The sequence below is a fragment of the Lytechinus pictus genome, chromosome 9 (genome assembly GCF_037042905.1).
Source record: "Lytechinus pictus isolate F3 Inbred chromosome 9, Lp3.0, whole genome shotgun sequence".
NCBI lineage: Eukaryota > Metazoa > Echinodermata > Echinoidea > Temnopleuroida > Toxopneustidae > Lytechinus > Lytechinus pictus.
In genome coordinates, this window is record NC_087253.1 from 21,068,454 (window position 1) to 21,085,034 (window position 16,581).

At 33.7% G+C, this 16,581-nt stretch overlaps 1 protein-coding gene across 1 annotated transcript; it reads left to right on the plus strand.

The window, feature by feature from the left end:
* The first annotated feature begins 5,748 nt into the window (after window positions 1-5,748).
* Window positions 5,749-15,998, plus strand: LOC129267541 (prostaglandin reductase 1-like). The gene is made up of 5 exons (XM_064104397.1): window positions 5,749-5,808; window positions 6,078-6,233; window positions 12,094-12,199; window positions 13,243-13,361; window positions 13,838-15,998. The coding sequence occupies exons 1-5, from the start codon at window positions 5,749-5,751 to the stop codon at window positions 13,946-13,948; spliced, it is 552 nt and encodes a 183-aa protein (XP_063960467.1). The 3' UTR covers window positions 13,949-15,998.
* Window positions 15,999-16,581: the final 583 nt, after the last annotated feature.

Sequence of the window (16,581 nt, forward strand, 5' to 3'; positions counted from 1 at the left end):
TGTGCAATTGTGATGTTTTTATACAAACTGTTTCGGTTCAATGCCCACAATTGAAGAAAAAAAAGACCTTTATTGAAATAACGCCTTTTGGCCTCGTGGGGACAAATAAAGGCCTAAACATTATTTCATGTACATGTATATAAAGGTTTAACAATTACTTCGTGGACAGTGATTCACAAATGTATCAGCTGGCAGAAGGGGAAGTTTGCAGAAATTCCATTACTGAGATGAAAGCGTTTTTCCTAAACGGGTACAGAAAAATAAAACAGAATATGGATGTTTGAAATCCTAATTACAAGAACAGGAAAAAGTTGTTTCCTTAATGTAGCTATGTTTATCGTTTTCCTTTTAAAAATTACACTTAAGGAGCAGGAGGGGGGGGGGGTACAATGGTGGCTTAGAGGACTTCCACCATAATAGTATAAGCAAACTTGGCGAGCCTGATTAAAATTTTTCTATTAGTTAGAGTAAACTGCTTTTCCATTGTGAAATTATTTGGTTTGGCAATAAGTTGGACCTAGCGGTCATTAAGAAAGCTGCATTCAAAGACAGCATAAAATTCATCACCAATTTTGTCACTTTTACACAGTGTGCCATATCTTTCATTATATTAAATCTTCCTGCAACTACTGGAAGATGAGTATTACCTGGTCTAAATCTGGTAAAAAATTAAAGGCATTATTTCTTGGCAGGATTAACAAATATTTTTAGAGAATTAACTTTTTTTGTGAAGATTCTTTGACACAAGCACTGGATGTTTCTATAGAGGAATACCAACTTTGAATAAATTGGTCATCTAATCTTTTCTTAACATTAAAGGGGTGGTCCGGGCTGAAAGTATTTATAGCTTAATAAATAGAGTAGAATTCACTGAGCAAAATGCTGAAAATTTCATCGAAATCGGATAACAAATAACAAAGTTATTGAATTTTAAAGTTTAACAATATTTTGTGAAAACAGTCGTCATGAATATTCATTAAGTGGACTGGTGATGTCACATCTCCACTTGTTCTTTTGTATATGAAATTAGGTTTATTCAAATTTTTTCCTCCAAGAACTAGAAAAATTGGATTGTCAACTGATTTAGTGCATTAGATATGTATTGCTGCAACTTATTTCATTATAAGGGAGACATATTATTCACACAAGTATGAAATAATGAAAAACTTATGATTTTATGTAATAACATAAGAAAACGGAAAGTGGAGATGTGACATCATCAGCCCACCTAATGAATATTCATGACGACTGTTTTCACAAAATATTGCTAAACTTTAAACTTCAATAACTTTATTATTTGTTAGCCGATTTTGATGAAATTTTCGGCATTTTGCTCAGTGAATTCTACTCTATGTATAAAGATAAACATATTTTCAGCCCGGACTATCCCTTTAACTTTTAGCCAGAAAGGGTCACATGACTGAGATGACCATATACCATTAAAACCACAATCTATAATAATTCCTCTAACACAGTTCAACCAGTCAAATTGTTAGCCTTGTGTGCTTTCCATCCGGAAAATGAGATATACAAGGTAAAATCAATATTATTCTCCATTTTTTGTATGGGTTTAGCCCATGAAATTCACCATTCTGCATTTAATGTGATTTTATTTTATTAGAAAGCGCCCAAGCTCACCTAGGACCATGTAAGTGGGGGTGGATAATTTACAGCTCAGAGCTATCTTCCAGAATTTCAAATGAAGCTTTTCAGCAAGAAGGCATTGAGAGAAGCCCCAAAATATCACAACCTTAAGAAAGAATAGGTAGTACTAGACTGTCAAAAAGGCTGAGTTGAATATCGATCGGGAGAGCAAGTCTCCTACATTTGGCTATCAAATAATACATAGCTTTCCTGGCTTGATTGTACAATTTCTTCTGAGCTTTAGCAAAGCTATCATTGTAATTAAAAGTTATACCAAGATAAATGCATTTACCTACGACATCAATGAGCGACTTTCCTTTATACAAAGAGAGGATGTTCCTCGTTCTGCCTCTTGAAAAGATTACAGCTTTGGTCTTTGAAATGTTGATATGTAGATCTCTTTCATTACAATAAGAATAAAGAGTATCTAGGGATCTTTGCATGACGTCTTCTTTTGACTCTGCTAACATTACGGTATCATCAGCATAAAATAATGTAACAAGTTTTGATAAACAACTGTATCCTCAGTTTGAAATAGATCTAGATTTGACACAATAGCAAGTTTTTAACAAGATTTCAGAAGATTCTTTCAAGGTCATTCAAATAATTTGCAAAAAAGAGGGGTGATAAGTTGTCACCTTGTCTTATACCAATCAGTGAAGGAAAAATTTGTGATAGTTGACCAGAATTAGACTTAACACAAGATTTAGCCTTCTTTTACATATATATAATGATATTAAAGACTTTACCATTAATTCCATAATCAATTAGTTGATTCCACAGTTAGACTCTATGTATTGAGTCAAATGCCTTCCGATAGTCATTGAAAGTGCAATATAGCTTTTTCTTTTTACTCAAACAAATGTCTACAACTGATTTGAGCCGGCTGAATATATGATCTAATGTACACAGATAATTCATCACTGTAGGCAAGACATCAGATTCATAGTGGCATCCTGCAAACTTGAGTGTTTCATTTCTTTCACCCTCTGACAGGGTTTCTCCTTTCATTGTGGATCGATGATATTAGCAAGATCGTGCGCCGGTGTCATTGCCTTCTTGTATCTGTTTTGCCTCTTCGAAAGGGTTTCTCTTTCCAGATATTTACTGCCCTTCCTATGTTGCAAGCATCTGCTTGTACCCGGTCAAGAGCAGTAGCAATAGCTGAAAGCCGAGCCAACGGGTCTTCCGCGGACCTCTTGAGAGAAAGATCGATGACTTTCCTTCTGATAACACGGCCAATCTTGTCTCGCAACTCTTCCACTATTTTCATCAAGGCAGGCCATTCTTGGAGATAGGAGTTAAAGCTATCAGCCACGGTGTTCCGGTGTGTTTCATGTGGAAGAACAAGACTATGGCCACTCTCCTGTTTCAATGCTGCACCTGCTAGATGATTGTTCCAAAAGTACTTGAGAGTGTGAACTACATGATTCTTTACACCAGCTGTCTCCAGATCATGGACCAGAAGATTCAACTGATGTGCTGCACATCCGTAGGTCAAAAATTTATTCTCTTTCTGTTCTTCTGCCAGCTCTCTCCTCATTTTGGCAACATTGGCTGCATTATCTGTGACAACCGAACCAACTGTGCAGTTGAAGTCAGCTTCAGCTTTCCGGATAGACTCTGTAGCCAGTTCTGTTAGATACTCTACTGTGTGTGGATGACCAGATGTATCAATTGTTTCCAAAAGATAAATCTCCCCTTCAGCGGTGGTTGCTGTTACACAGATGATTGGTTCGTTGTGAACATCAGACCAGCCATCCAGTCCCATGCACTCTGTTTTCATCCAAAGATGCTCCTGACATTGGCTGCGGTATTTTTTGTAGACCTTTGGCAAATGCTTATCTGCAATGTCCTTTCGAGAGAGAGGTGTGTAACCAGGGTGAAGCATGTCTACCAATTTCTTGAATTCAGCATGCTCTGTCAGTCTGAAAGGATAATTTATAGCAAATATCATGGTTGCTACTTGTTCATCAAGTCTCTGTTTCATTACTGTATTTGTCTTGGTAATGAAGAAATCAATCTTCCTTTCCTTCGCTTGTCCTTGTTGACTACATGAAGGTGCAGTTCTGTTTCCTGAAGGTAGAAATGATGCATATGTCTTAAACGTATATTGGTGAGCCAGAAAATAAAAGAATGTAACTCACAAGTAATTGAATTAAAAATTGAATACTTGTACCTCCCATTAACCCTACAAGAAATTACTTTGCATGCATGCTCTGGGTATTTCTCATTTACATATAATGTTTCACTTATACACTGTAAAGCAACTATCAATCATTGGCATTCACAGGGAAGTCTCAACTTTCAAGAATAAGAAATATATTAATCTTTAGAGTTGTATTCAAACATGATTCGGCACAAGGTTCTGAACCTTCGAGCAACTATTCCACTTGCTTACAAAAATAGTTAAACATATCCCCCGAATAGTGTTGTAGAACTAACCTGGCCTTATTTGTAGAAATATTCATAATTTGTTTATTTCAGGACACACAAGGTCATAAATTAGGAACATGTCATAAAAATACATATTCTTGCCTAGAGAATGTAGTGGTGAATGGTCAGGAGTTGAGCTGGGTCCAGGGGCCCGTTTCATAAAGGACTTGCAACTGTTGTAACTTTGCCATTATGGCAACTACCATGGTAACTTTGAATTTGATTAGCTGCTGAGCCCTGTTTAATACCATGGTAGTTGCCATAATTGCTTTCAGTTCCACAAGCAGATCAAAATCAGCTTTGTTTTCATGCTTAGTGAATAAGTCCTTCAATAATTTCCAAAATACCCCTTTCTTAGATTTCGATGTCTTTATTCTCTCTACAAAATCCTATTCGTACTTTAGTTTGGCTAATTTAATAACCTACTTATAATCCTTACCCGGTTTATTTCCAATACGTCCAATTGCCAACTCGTCTACTGTCATTCGGTCTACCATCAGTTCGTCCACTCACCACATGGTCTACTTTCATTTAGTCTAATGCCAGTTGGTCCAATAGCCATTTAGTCCATATACCATTTGCTCTATTTGGACTAAGTGTTATATTGTGCAAAATGAGTAAAAATTAAATGGATATTTGACCAACTGGTTATGAGACGAAATTGTCATAGACGAAATGTTGATGGAATGGCATTATGCTGAATGAAGGTAGACCATGTGGTGAGCGGACGAATTGGCAGTAGACGAATTGGCAATTTACCAAGCTTACCCATACCTAGATCAATTATTTCTATATCTAACCTTAGCATGAATATACCTATTCCTAGCTTCCTGGCAATTACGATTGAACCAACTATTACGATGACGATTACTACTGTTACTTACATGTATTTTATTCTTACTATTTAAAAAAAAACCCGACAATTTTGGCAGGTTTCTTAAAGAAACATTAAATCTTCCCAGTAAGAAAATTTATAACTGATGAGTCAATTGTTTCAGGAGTCAAGAGAATCTGATCAAGCTCAGTTTCTGATTCCACTATCATGAAAAGGAGTTTCCATAAAGGCGTTCCAATGGGGTTTAACAAAATAATAACTTTATAAATGATCACACTGTAAAACTGACACTAGTTGGTGTTAATAGAAGACCACACCCTGAGGTGTTAAAATTACACCCTAGAGATTGAACATAACACCAAAGAGTGTAAATGTAACAATCAAATGTGTTGTAATAACACATATAGGTGTTAAACTAACACTGTCAATTTTACACCGGTGTAAAATAACTGGTGTGGTCCTCTATGTACACACGTTAACATTACAGTTTTTTCTGTGTATAATTAGCATTTACGTGAGGTTTATCGTCTACTATGTGTTCAGTATCAACCGTTGTGATTGATCCATGGTTATAGTTCCTTAGGCTGAGTAGGATAGGATTAATAAATGTCTGACAAAAGTAAATATATCAACTATTTAAACAATTGAGCTCGCGCTTCGCGCTGGCATGGTATTCGATATTCTTGTTTCTATGAATGGAAATTTAGTTAGGACTAACCACTGAAAGAAAAGAGAGAAAAAAATCGGATTTTGGCGGCCGCGACGGGGAACATGTGAATAAAAATAGTTTTGACGGCCACTCCTATTGATGAAAGCTGGATCTGCCCCTGGGTATGACGAAAGAAAAAGTAACTGAGAAGAATAAGGAACTCTACCATAAGTCATGGACGTCGGTAATCGGTACCGATATTTGTCGGTAGTCACGGCCTTCACCCCCCCCCCCCCCCCCCCCACTGAAAAAGGCCTAGCGAGGCCCCTGGTTACACCGTGACCCGAATTAAACGAGACTTCGGAATAATAACATATTTTTATGTATTATGATGATTATTACATATTGATGCAAAGTTATTGTTTTTTCTGGGACTGCGTGGCAACTTGACGATGGTCCGATACCTGAATAATACGGGTCATAGTATTCTATTTCTTTTTTATTGTTCCATAGGGATGTAAAGTGATTGGTTTCGCCGGGTCTGACAAGAAAGTCCAATACCTGAAGGAGATAGGATATGATGTAGCAATCAACTATAAGACTATGGGAGATCTGGACAAGACTCTCAAAGAGGCTGCACCCAATGGTATCGATTGTTACTTCGATAACGTAAGTATTATAGAATTGGCACAGTTTCCCACAGTGTGTTCACAGGGTATCCCACATAGTGTGTTCACAGTGTGGCTTGCATTGTGTTTACCTGAGGGAGATCGGATATGACGTAGCAGTTAAGTAAAAGACTATGGGAGATATGGACAAGAAACGAAAGGGAGTGGCACCCAAAGGTGAAGGAGGGTATAGGAGAAAGTGTGTGTGTGTGGGTGTGTAAGTATATAGTGAGTGTGACAAAGTGAGAGAGGGAGAGAGAGGGGAAGAGGGTTTGTGTGTGTATGTGTGTGTAAGTATAGAAGAGAGAGTGACAGAGGGAGAAAGAGGGTGAGGGTGTGTGTGTGTGTGGGTGTGTGTGTAAGTGTATAGAGACTGACAGAGGGAGAGAGTATAGGAGAGGGAACTTGGAGAGAGGAGAGCTAGGGAGAACAGGAGGGATAAGTGCTGGCGATGACATGTGTGATAAGACTTACAATCGATTCGAATACTGTATTTTGATTGATTTTATCATATTTAATATCGAATGCAATACGTTATCTTACAAAGCTATACGCCTTGTTTGTTTTTTTAGATCAATTACAAGGCATCATCTCGAAGATAGCCTATTGTAACTACAGAACAAGACGTACAATCGATCAAAAATAATGTTTAATTGATTTTGTCACATTTGAAATCGATTGCAATTTTTTGATTTTATACCCTTTGAATGTTTCCAAAATCAATAGTCTTCATTCAGAGTTCGACTTAATATTAGTTATTTTATAACATGTTTTTATATCTATTCTCAATTCAAATATACAGTAACAATATAAATCTTATAAACAAATTATCCAATCACTAAAACAAGTATCACAGACTTGTACAGCGGTCATTGAGAATAGAAAGAAATAAAATGATGATAATGCATAAACATACTATACTTGTCTCTAATATGGATTGAAATTCATAAAAAGCGAAATGATAAGAAAGAAAAACAAAGACGAAATGACATTTTTTTTTTTTTTTAAAGGATGTTTTATTATATTCTCTCAAATCAAAATAAACATTCACATTCCATAAGCAAGTTGTACAAACTATTTGAAACATGATTATAAATTATACAATAAATCCATAACAAATATAATTATACAAACTATACATCAAACTTCAAAGATACTAGAAATTAATACTAATGCGTTTCAGCAATTACAAAATGAAATATTAACAAGATGTATGAATGATAAGAGAGAAAAAAAAGATAAAAAGTGTTGTTCTACCTCCCAACCCCCCCCCCCCGTCCCTAGGTTAGGAGCACCCTCCCCTTTTTATGCCTATACTCTACATGGAAGGGACTACAATTCTCCGTATTTATTTATTTTTGTATTTTTTGTGTGGTTTTGTCTCTCGTTGTATATATAACTTTGCCTCACTCTCCCTATATATTCTTTTAATTCAGATTTTCCCATTTCCTTAAATGTAGAGACATCTTACCTCTACCTAGCGCCAGCCTTCTTTCTTCCCATTCTTCTTCTTTAAATTTCCTTTTAATTTCATCCATGGTTATAAGTGCACCCTTTTCCCTCCCTTTGAAGATTAAAAATTTAACAAAGATTAGAAAATGATTGACTAAACGTTCCTTTCCTTCGTCCTTTAATTCTACACCTACAAGAATTTCCTCCCAGCTTAAATTGCCCGTCGAAATAAAACCAAACATCTTCTTACAATTATCCCAAACCAGACAAGCATATTCACATTCCAAAAATAGATGCCGATATGTTTCTTCCTCTTTTTTACAATAACAACAAAGATTATTCTGTGAGATTTTAAAACGGAACAAGTGATGATTTGTATAAGCAATGCCGTGTAACATTTTAAACTGAAACTCTCTTAATCTACTGTTCAGAGTACATTGTCTTGGTCTCATAAAAATCTTTTCAATCTTTTCATAAGAAAAACTATATTTGTTTTTTAACCTTTCGAAAACATCAGGTATTGTGAAGTTACATTTCATAAAATTTGCATAAACGTTTTTAGATACTAACTCCTCTATTGACAAAATTCTTTTTCCAGATATAAATGATATTTCTTCCCTAAGAGAAGCATCTTTGCTATCTATTTTCATATTTCGTTTCCAGCTGACTGGAAAAGTTTTATAAATTGACTCTATCAAATGAAAATCATTTATGTTTAAACCCTGTCTTTGGAAGTACGAAAATGACCTTAAGTTTCCATCACAATCCATAATATGTTTCAGTCTGTAAATATTTTTTTCATATACTTTTTGGTTAAATATGCATTTCCCTTCAATTCGTACAAATTTATTGTTAAAAAATATCTCATTTCCTTTATATGTTTCAGATTTTAATCGAAAATCCTTCGTCTCTATCCATACTTCTAGCAAATCTATATAAAATTGCGGCAATGCTATCTCCAACACTCCAAGCAAATAATCGCATGAAAATATAAAATTTCCTCCTAGATGTTTTGTGGCATAATTGAAATATTGTTTCCATTTCATTGCATTATTTTCTTTTAGTCGTTTAATCCACATAACTCTCTGTGCCTTTATTAACCATTGAAAATTCATCATTTTCAAGCCGCCTTGATGGTAATCTAAATACATCGTTCTTTTGTTGATCTTATTTCTGCCAACCCACAAAAAAGTAAAAGCCAACTGATCAAGTTCAACATAAACCCATCCTGGGATTGGTGTGAGAGATGCCACATATATGAATTTTGAAAAGATAAATTGCTTTAATAATTGTATTTTGCCCATCAAAGTTAAATCTCTTTGCTTCCACCAGTTTAACAACTTCTTTATTTTACTTAATATTTCTTTATAATTCAATCTTTCTTTTACTTCTACATCTAAAGAAAAAAATACACCAAGAATCTTTATAAAATCCACCTTTTGGCCAAAAGATAAATCATATGATTTTCCTTGAGAGGAACCTAGTAATAAAACCTTCGTCTTATCGCTGATACTTTTCTGAATTTTTCTAAAATTTCTATTACTTTTTTGACTGAATCTAGATCTCGGACAAAAATAGACATATCATCTGCATACAAAACCTGTTTTACTTCTTCCTTTCCAAAGGAAATTCCTTTAACATCATTATTATATCTTATATTATGCGCTAATACTTCTATGCATAAAATGAAAAGATATGGTGAAAGCGGATCTCCCTGCCTTACCCCTCTTTCCACATGAAAATAGCTTGTAGAATCTCCTCCATTAAAAATACAACTTTGGCTATTTGTATACAATATTTTGACCCATTTGCGAAATTGCTGGCCAAAACCGAATGAACCTAATGTGTGATGTAAAAATTTGTGGGATATCGAATCAAAGGCTTTTTCTAAATCAATTGCTATCATATACCCAGGGATATTATTATATAACGTATGAAAAAGCATATCATCAATTAATCTGATAGCTTCTCCTATATTCCTGTTTTTAATAAATCCTATTTGATCTGCTAATACAACGCTTTCCAAAACCTCTTTAATTCGTTTTGCTAAAACTTTGGATATGATCTTATAATATGTATTCAATAACGAAATGGGTCTATAATTCTTTACGTAATGTGGGTCTTTCCCTTCTTTAGCTAATAAAATAATAATTGCTTGTTTTTGTGATGCAGAAAGTTCTCCAAGAGCAAAAGCTTCATTGAATGCCCCAATCAATACATCCTTTATTTCAGCCCAAAATGTACAATAAAATTCAACTGTTAACCCATCGTTTCCAGGGGATTTATTTTGCTTCATTTCTTTCAGTACCGAAATACACTCCTCTTCTAATATATCCCCTTCACAGCTTTCAGAATCTTCAGATGTTAACGTTGGTACATTTTTAAAGAAATCCCTAAAATCTTCCGTGTATTCCCTAGCATAAAGATGGGTATAAAATGATTTAATTTCATTTAAAACTTCTTTCTCATTTTCAGTAATTTCTTCGTTAACCTTAACTAATTTTGTAATAGTACTTTTCTTCTTGTTAGATTGTAATAGTTGACTAAAGTACCTTGTATCCCTTTCTCCACTTTCGTACCATGTTGCACGAGACCGAATTTTAATACCTTCATTAATATACTCGTAACTATCTGCAAGTTCTTTCCTTTTCTTTTCTATCTTTTTAATCAATTCTTCATCTACTGAATTTACGCAACTATTTTCTAAACATTCCAATTCCTTTTCGAGAGATTCTTTTTTAAATTTTTTTTCCTTAGCCAGTTTTTTCGAAAAAGTTCTTGTGAAAGACATTATTTTCATTTTCAAATAATCCCATACAACTCTTCTATCTTTAACTTCTGTCTTTATTTTCTCCTTTAATGTAAGTATTTCTATTTTCATCTTTTTCACATATTCTATATTACCACAAAGGCTATTATTAAATTTCCAATAAGAACCATTCTTTTTACGCATTTCCTTATCAGTTTTATCATACAAGAACAAAAATATAGCTGAATGGTCAGGAGCTATAGATGGTAAAATTTTGCACCTAATAACAACATTTACCAATTCATCTGATATTAGCCAATGATCTAATCTGCTTTGCATAAACGGATTATTTTTAGTGAAGGTAAATTGTCTTTTCAATGGATTTCTCTCCCTCCATATGTCTATCAATTGTAGTTCCTCCATAAAATTTTCTACTTCTTTACTAACCTTGTCATGTAATTTTTGTTTCACTGTTCCATTATAATCTAATTCAGAATTCATAATAATATTAAAATCTCCTCCCATTAAAACAGGTTTGTTACAACTATTTATTTTGTTTAATTTTATAAGCATATCCTTTAAAAATTTTATTTGATGATTTTCTTTATCCCTCGTAGGTAAGTATACATTACAAAGGACCATTCTATGTCCTTGGATTTCACAATCAATGAGTATGTATCGCCCTTCGTCATCGTGTTTTATATTTATAAGTTTAAAGTCTAGCGAGGTTTTGATAAGAATGAGTACTCCTCTGCTGTGATTTGATCCATGACTATAGTAACATGACCCATCCCACCCAGAACTCCATCTATCCTCTACATCTTTTGTACTATACGTCTCCTGTAAAAAAATTACATCCCCTTTTTCTTTGCACCATGAAAATATTCGTCCCCTTTTCGCGTATTCTCTTATTCCTCTAACATTTAAGGAAACAAAATTACAATTTAAACATCTATTCATAAAGAAAATCTAAAAAGATCATTCCAACATTTTTTTACGATCGATTAAGAGCTGTTAATTTTTTTTCCAATACATCCATAATTTTGTTTTCAGTGAATTTTGAAATATGTTCCATGAAACTGGGGCGGCATGAACAAATGAATGAACGTCGATCATAAAATCATAGGCCTATTTTTGTGAAGTTTTGAGGAATTATTACATAACACTTTTCTGTGTGAACGTATATGTCATGATGGTTATATAATTTTATCTTATATCCAATATAATATGACATTTCAATCAAGTGTCAAATATTACCTATTTTTACAATCATATTAGAGAAGTCCATGTTTTTTCTTCATATGAATTCTATGTTTGATGATTTTGATTGTTGATATAAAAAAAAAATTTAATACACAGTAAAAACGCTGTTTAAAATTTTATACAACGCTGTTTACTATATGAACCTTACAATATTTGTTTAACCGTTTAAACAATCATGTTTAATTTATTGAAGATTAGATATTGAAAATTAAACTTTGTTGCTTAAGATTTAAACACTTGTTTAAACTGTTTAAACAATTACTGTAAGGTTCATATAGTAAACAGCGTTGTATAATTTTTTTTACTGTGTATGTAGCGCCTCGAGTAGTAATTCATTAGAAAATGCGCATTAGAAATGATTATTATTATTATAATTATTGTTATTATTATTATATAGATCGGAGGCGAATTTTCCAGTACTGTTATCTACAATATGAATGCTAAAGGGCGTGTGTGTGTATGTGGATCCATCAGTGCCTACAATGCGAAGGAATCCCCAAAGGGTACGTAAATATCATAATCATACCAATCTTTTACATCAAAGTTCCCTATAAAGATTACGTAAACAAATTAATGATAAAAACATAAATGAATATATACATATATATACAATAATCATATATAATTTCATTGAAGAATGTCTTTAAAACATAAGAAATTATAATGAAGTCAATGATAGCAGCTTGGTTAAGAAAGGACCTGGATGTTTGTTATTATAATTATTATCATGTTAATTCATGTTTTCCGGGGGGGGGGGTGGGGTAACGTAAATGTTCAAACATGAAACCTACTTTTTACCGAATAATTGATTTTATTTTATTCGATATTTCACCCTTTTCCTTTCCTTTTCTTTCATTTTTCTTGGTAGTGATTTTTTAAGGGGAGGTCAAGTGCTCAAAGCCCCCCTAAATCATTAAGCTAGTGATTTATAGATTTTAAAATGTAATAAACGAGAGCGTTGTTGGCTCAGTCGGCGTCTGCCCGTCGAACCAAAGATCGTGGGTTTGAGCCCACCCCGGGCGGATGACTGAAGCCAGTGCGTTGTGTGTAAACGTCTCTCCCATGTTTCATAGACACAGGCTATGTTACAATGGAAAACACTCCGTCCCTCGGATAGGACGTTAAATGGAGGCCCCGTGTAGAGGAGAGACACCACCTTTGCACATTAAGAACCCACTGCATTATTCGGGAAACCCCGGTGTAGTGGTCCACCTGCACTCCCCCAAATCAGTTATATCGGGACGAGAGACCTGCGGGTCGTAGTGATTCAGTTTGCTTTTCGCCTCCCAGGCACAGGTGACGCCAAACAAATAATAATGATAATAATAATAATAATAATAATGATGATGATAATAATAATAATAATGATGATAACAATGATAATAATTATAATGATAATAATGATAAAGATAATAATAATAATAATAATGATAATGATAATAATAATAATAATAATAATAATAATAATATTAATAATATTAATAATATTAATAATAAAACATAACCTGACCAATAATTGTTTTTCTTCACCTCTTTCTCTGATCAGCGAGAATCCTCCAGCCTGCCATCATCTTTCAACGATTGTCAATCGAAGGGTTCCTGGTGTTTGATCACAAGGATAAATATATGGTAGCTGTAAAACAACTAATGGCGTGGCTAAATGAGGTATGGATTGCGTTTTGATACACACACTTCTTGTTCTACATGATCCTAATAGTGATAATAATAATTCAATATTTATATAGCGCCTATTACAATTTATGTAAGCGTTTCACAGTACACAACCTAACTATTTAACATAATTAACTAAACTCAATTACTTATCAACTGAACTATACGATAAATGAATTAACAGCCAACTTAACTACCTACAACAACTTAACTACGGACAAATTAACGAATTAATTATTCAGGATTTTCACCTAATATCCTGGTTATGTCCGTAGAATAATACCGATGGCAGTTTGCGTTTTATTTCACTCTATTGCAACCCTTTGTAAGACGGGACCCTGTACATTATTAAACATTGTTAAACATTATTAAACTTGTCTAAAAACATATATGGGTTTTATAACTTTTTCAGAATTTTGAGCGATGTCTAACATTATGAATTGCTTTTTTTTTCTTTCATTCGTTTTCAGAAAAAGCTGATCTACAAGGAGCATGTCACTAATGGCTTCGAGAACACGCCAAAGGCCTTCCAACAGCTATTTACTGGGGAAAACTTCGGCAAGGCGATCGTCAAGATTTAGCCATCTCACTTTAAAGAAACACCAAACACCCCTATCGCCCTATCATAATGATCGGTTCCATGACATTTTATCCGGCGACAATTGCTCCGCTGTAAATTCCACACACTAATCGAATGACCAATTTCAACCCTGCGTTTAACACTACACCCTACACTGTAAAAAACGAAGAGCTAATTTAGCACTTAAAGTGCTTGTATAGTGACTGCACTACGAGTGCCGATTTTCTTGTTTAAATGTGAACTAAAAAATCAGTACTCGTAGTGCAATCACTATGCAAGCACTGTAAGTGCTATATTAGCACTTCATTTTTTACAGTGCATGACATTGATCCGGCGACAATTGATCTGCTGTAAATTCCACACACTAATCGAATGACAAATTTCAACCCTTGGTTTAACACTATACCATACCCCAAACCTAACCCTAACATAAAACCATATTGCAACCTTACATCTTAGACGAAATTAAGCCCGGAGCAATTGTCGCAGGAGCAAATGTCGTGTCACCTAATGATCATTCTGTTCAAGCTAGCTGAAAATAAAATGTTGCAATCATTGGTCCATATTCTGAACTGGGGTTTCTGCTAACCTCTGCATGGGGAGCGTATCATTAAACATTTTTCGTCCGACACGTTGTCGGATCTGACAACTGTCCTTAATTTTAATTGGCTGAGAAGCACTGGTACCATGGTAACTGTCGGATATGAAATGGGATTTGTCGGATAAAACGTTAGACAGGTCCATATATGAAACATTCCCAAGGAATAAATTTGTGGCTACCCAAGCCTTTAATTATGAATAGCCAATTGTATTTTTTCTTTTTTTTATGTCTAACAGTACATGTTCAATTTATTATCTCATTTGATGCTCGAACCTTTCATAGCTATCTGGGAATGATAAATCAAATAGTTTTCTTCACCATGTTCACCATTAAAGTATAAAGAAAGAGCACAGTAATTACGAGAGATATACAATTTAAACAAACAATGTTACCATTTTCGGTTTCACATACTAGTAATATTAGCACGTGCAGAACTAGACTCTGGTCTAAGTTCAAACTTCAGACTATGGGCCATTTTCATCCACCAGTTTAAGCTTTTTATCTTTTCGTATTAGACATGGCAGTCATTAAAACATTTCATTAATACCAATCTGCAATTGTTTTACAATGGAAATTTTATCATGTGCATTGTCGCAGTAATACATTTTTTCTATCCACCAGGTTTCAGCTTTTTATGTTTTATTATTAGACATGGCAGTCATTAAAACATTTCATTAATACCAATCTGCAATTGTTTTACAATGGAAATTTTATCATGTGCATTGTCGCAGTAATACATTTTTTCTATCCACCAGGTTTCAGCTTTTTATGTTTTATTATTAGACATGGCAGTCATTAAAACATTTCATTAATACCAATCTGCAATTTTTTTGACAATGGAAATCTTATCATGTGCATTATCGCAGTAATATATTTTATCATATGCATGTTCATGAAACACATTCGATATAGTATTAATACCCATAGGAGATAGTACATTAGTGATTCGCTTTATTGATATGGATGGCTTAAAAGTAGAAGCGATCATCATTGATTAAAAAAAAGAAAAGTTACAATAGCCAACATGAATCAATCATTATAAAGTTCTTCCAAAATATGTATACATTTTTGTGTATTTGAAATATATATATATATATAGGCCTATATTCTGAAATATTTTGTTTAACCACCTGTAATATGAGCAAGATATTCTTAAATGTATATCAAGGTCAGATTTTTTATATATTTAAATACATCAATATTTGCTAAATCAATGAAGAATAGCTAGTGCATGATATTCATTATTTTATCTGTTTCAATGTTGTTTTACAGTAGCGCTAAAGTGACGTCATATACTTAAATTCAGGTTTTTAACGGAAATTCGATAACGGAACAATCAACCTTGCATGCTTATTTTCACGTATATTTGATTATAAATTTCAATTTTAAGCCTGAATACTTTTTTTGTGGTAATAGTACTTCACATTATATTCATTGTGAAAAGGTGTAACATCGTAATGGTTTCGTTTTTGTTTTGAATAGTCCTACCTAATTAAAGGTCAAGTCCACCCCAGAAAGTTGATTTGAATACATAGAAAAAATCAAACAAGAATAATGCTGAAAACTTCATCAAAATCGGATGGAAAATAAGAAAGTTATGACCTTTTAAAGTGTCGCTTATTTTTTACAAAATAGTTCTATGCTCAACTAGTGATATGCAATGAGAGAGTCGATGATTTCACTCACTCACTATTTCTTTTGTTTTTTATTGTTTGAATTATACAATATTTTATTTTTTTACGGATTTGACAATTATGACAATCTTGTTTGAACCACAAAATGTTAAAACAATCGAATTCCACATTTCCAGGGAGGAACGAAACTTATTCCGCATGACAATGAGGAGAAAATTAAAATATTTCATACTTCATATAATAAAATACAAAAGAAATAGTGAGTGGGTGATGTGACTTGCCTCCCATGTGCAAATAACTGTTTTATGAAATTTAGCAACACTTTAAAATGTCGTAACTTTCATATTTTACATCCGATTTCGATGACATTTTCAGTGTTATGCGAGTTTGATTTTTCTC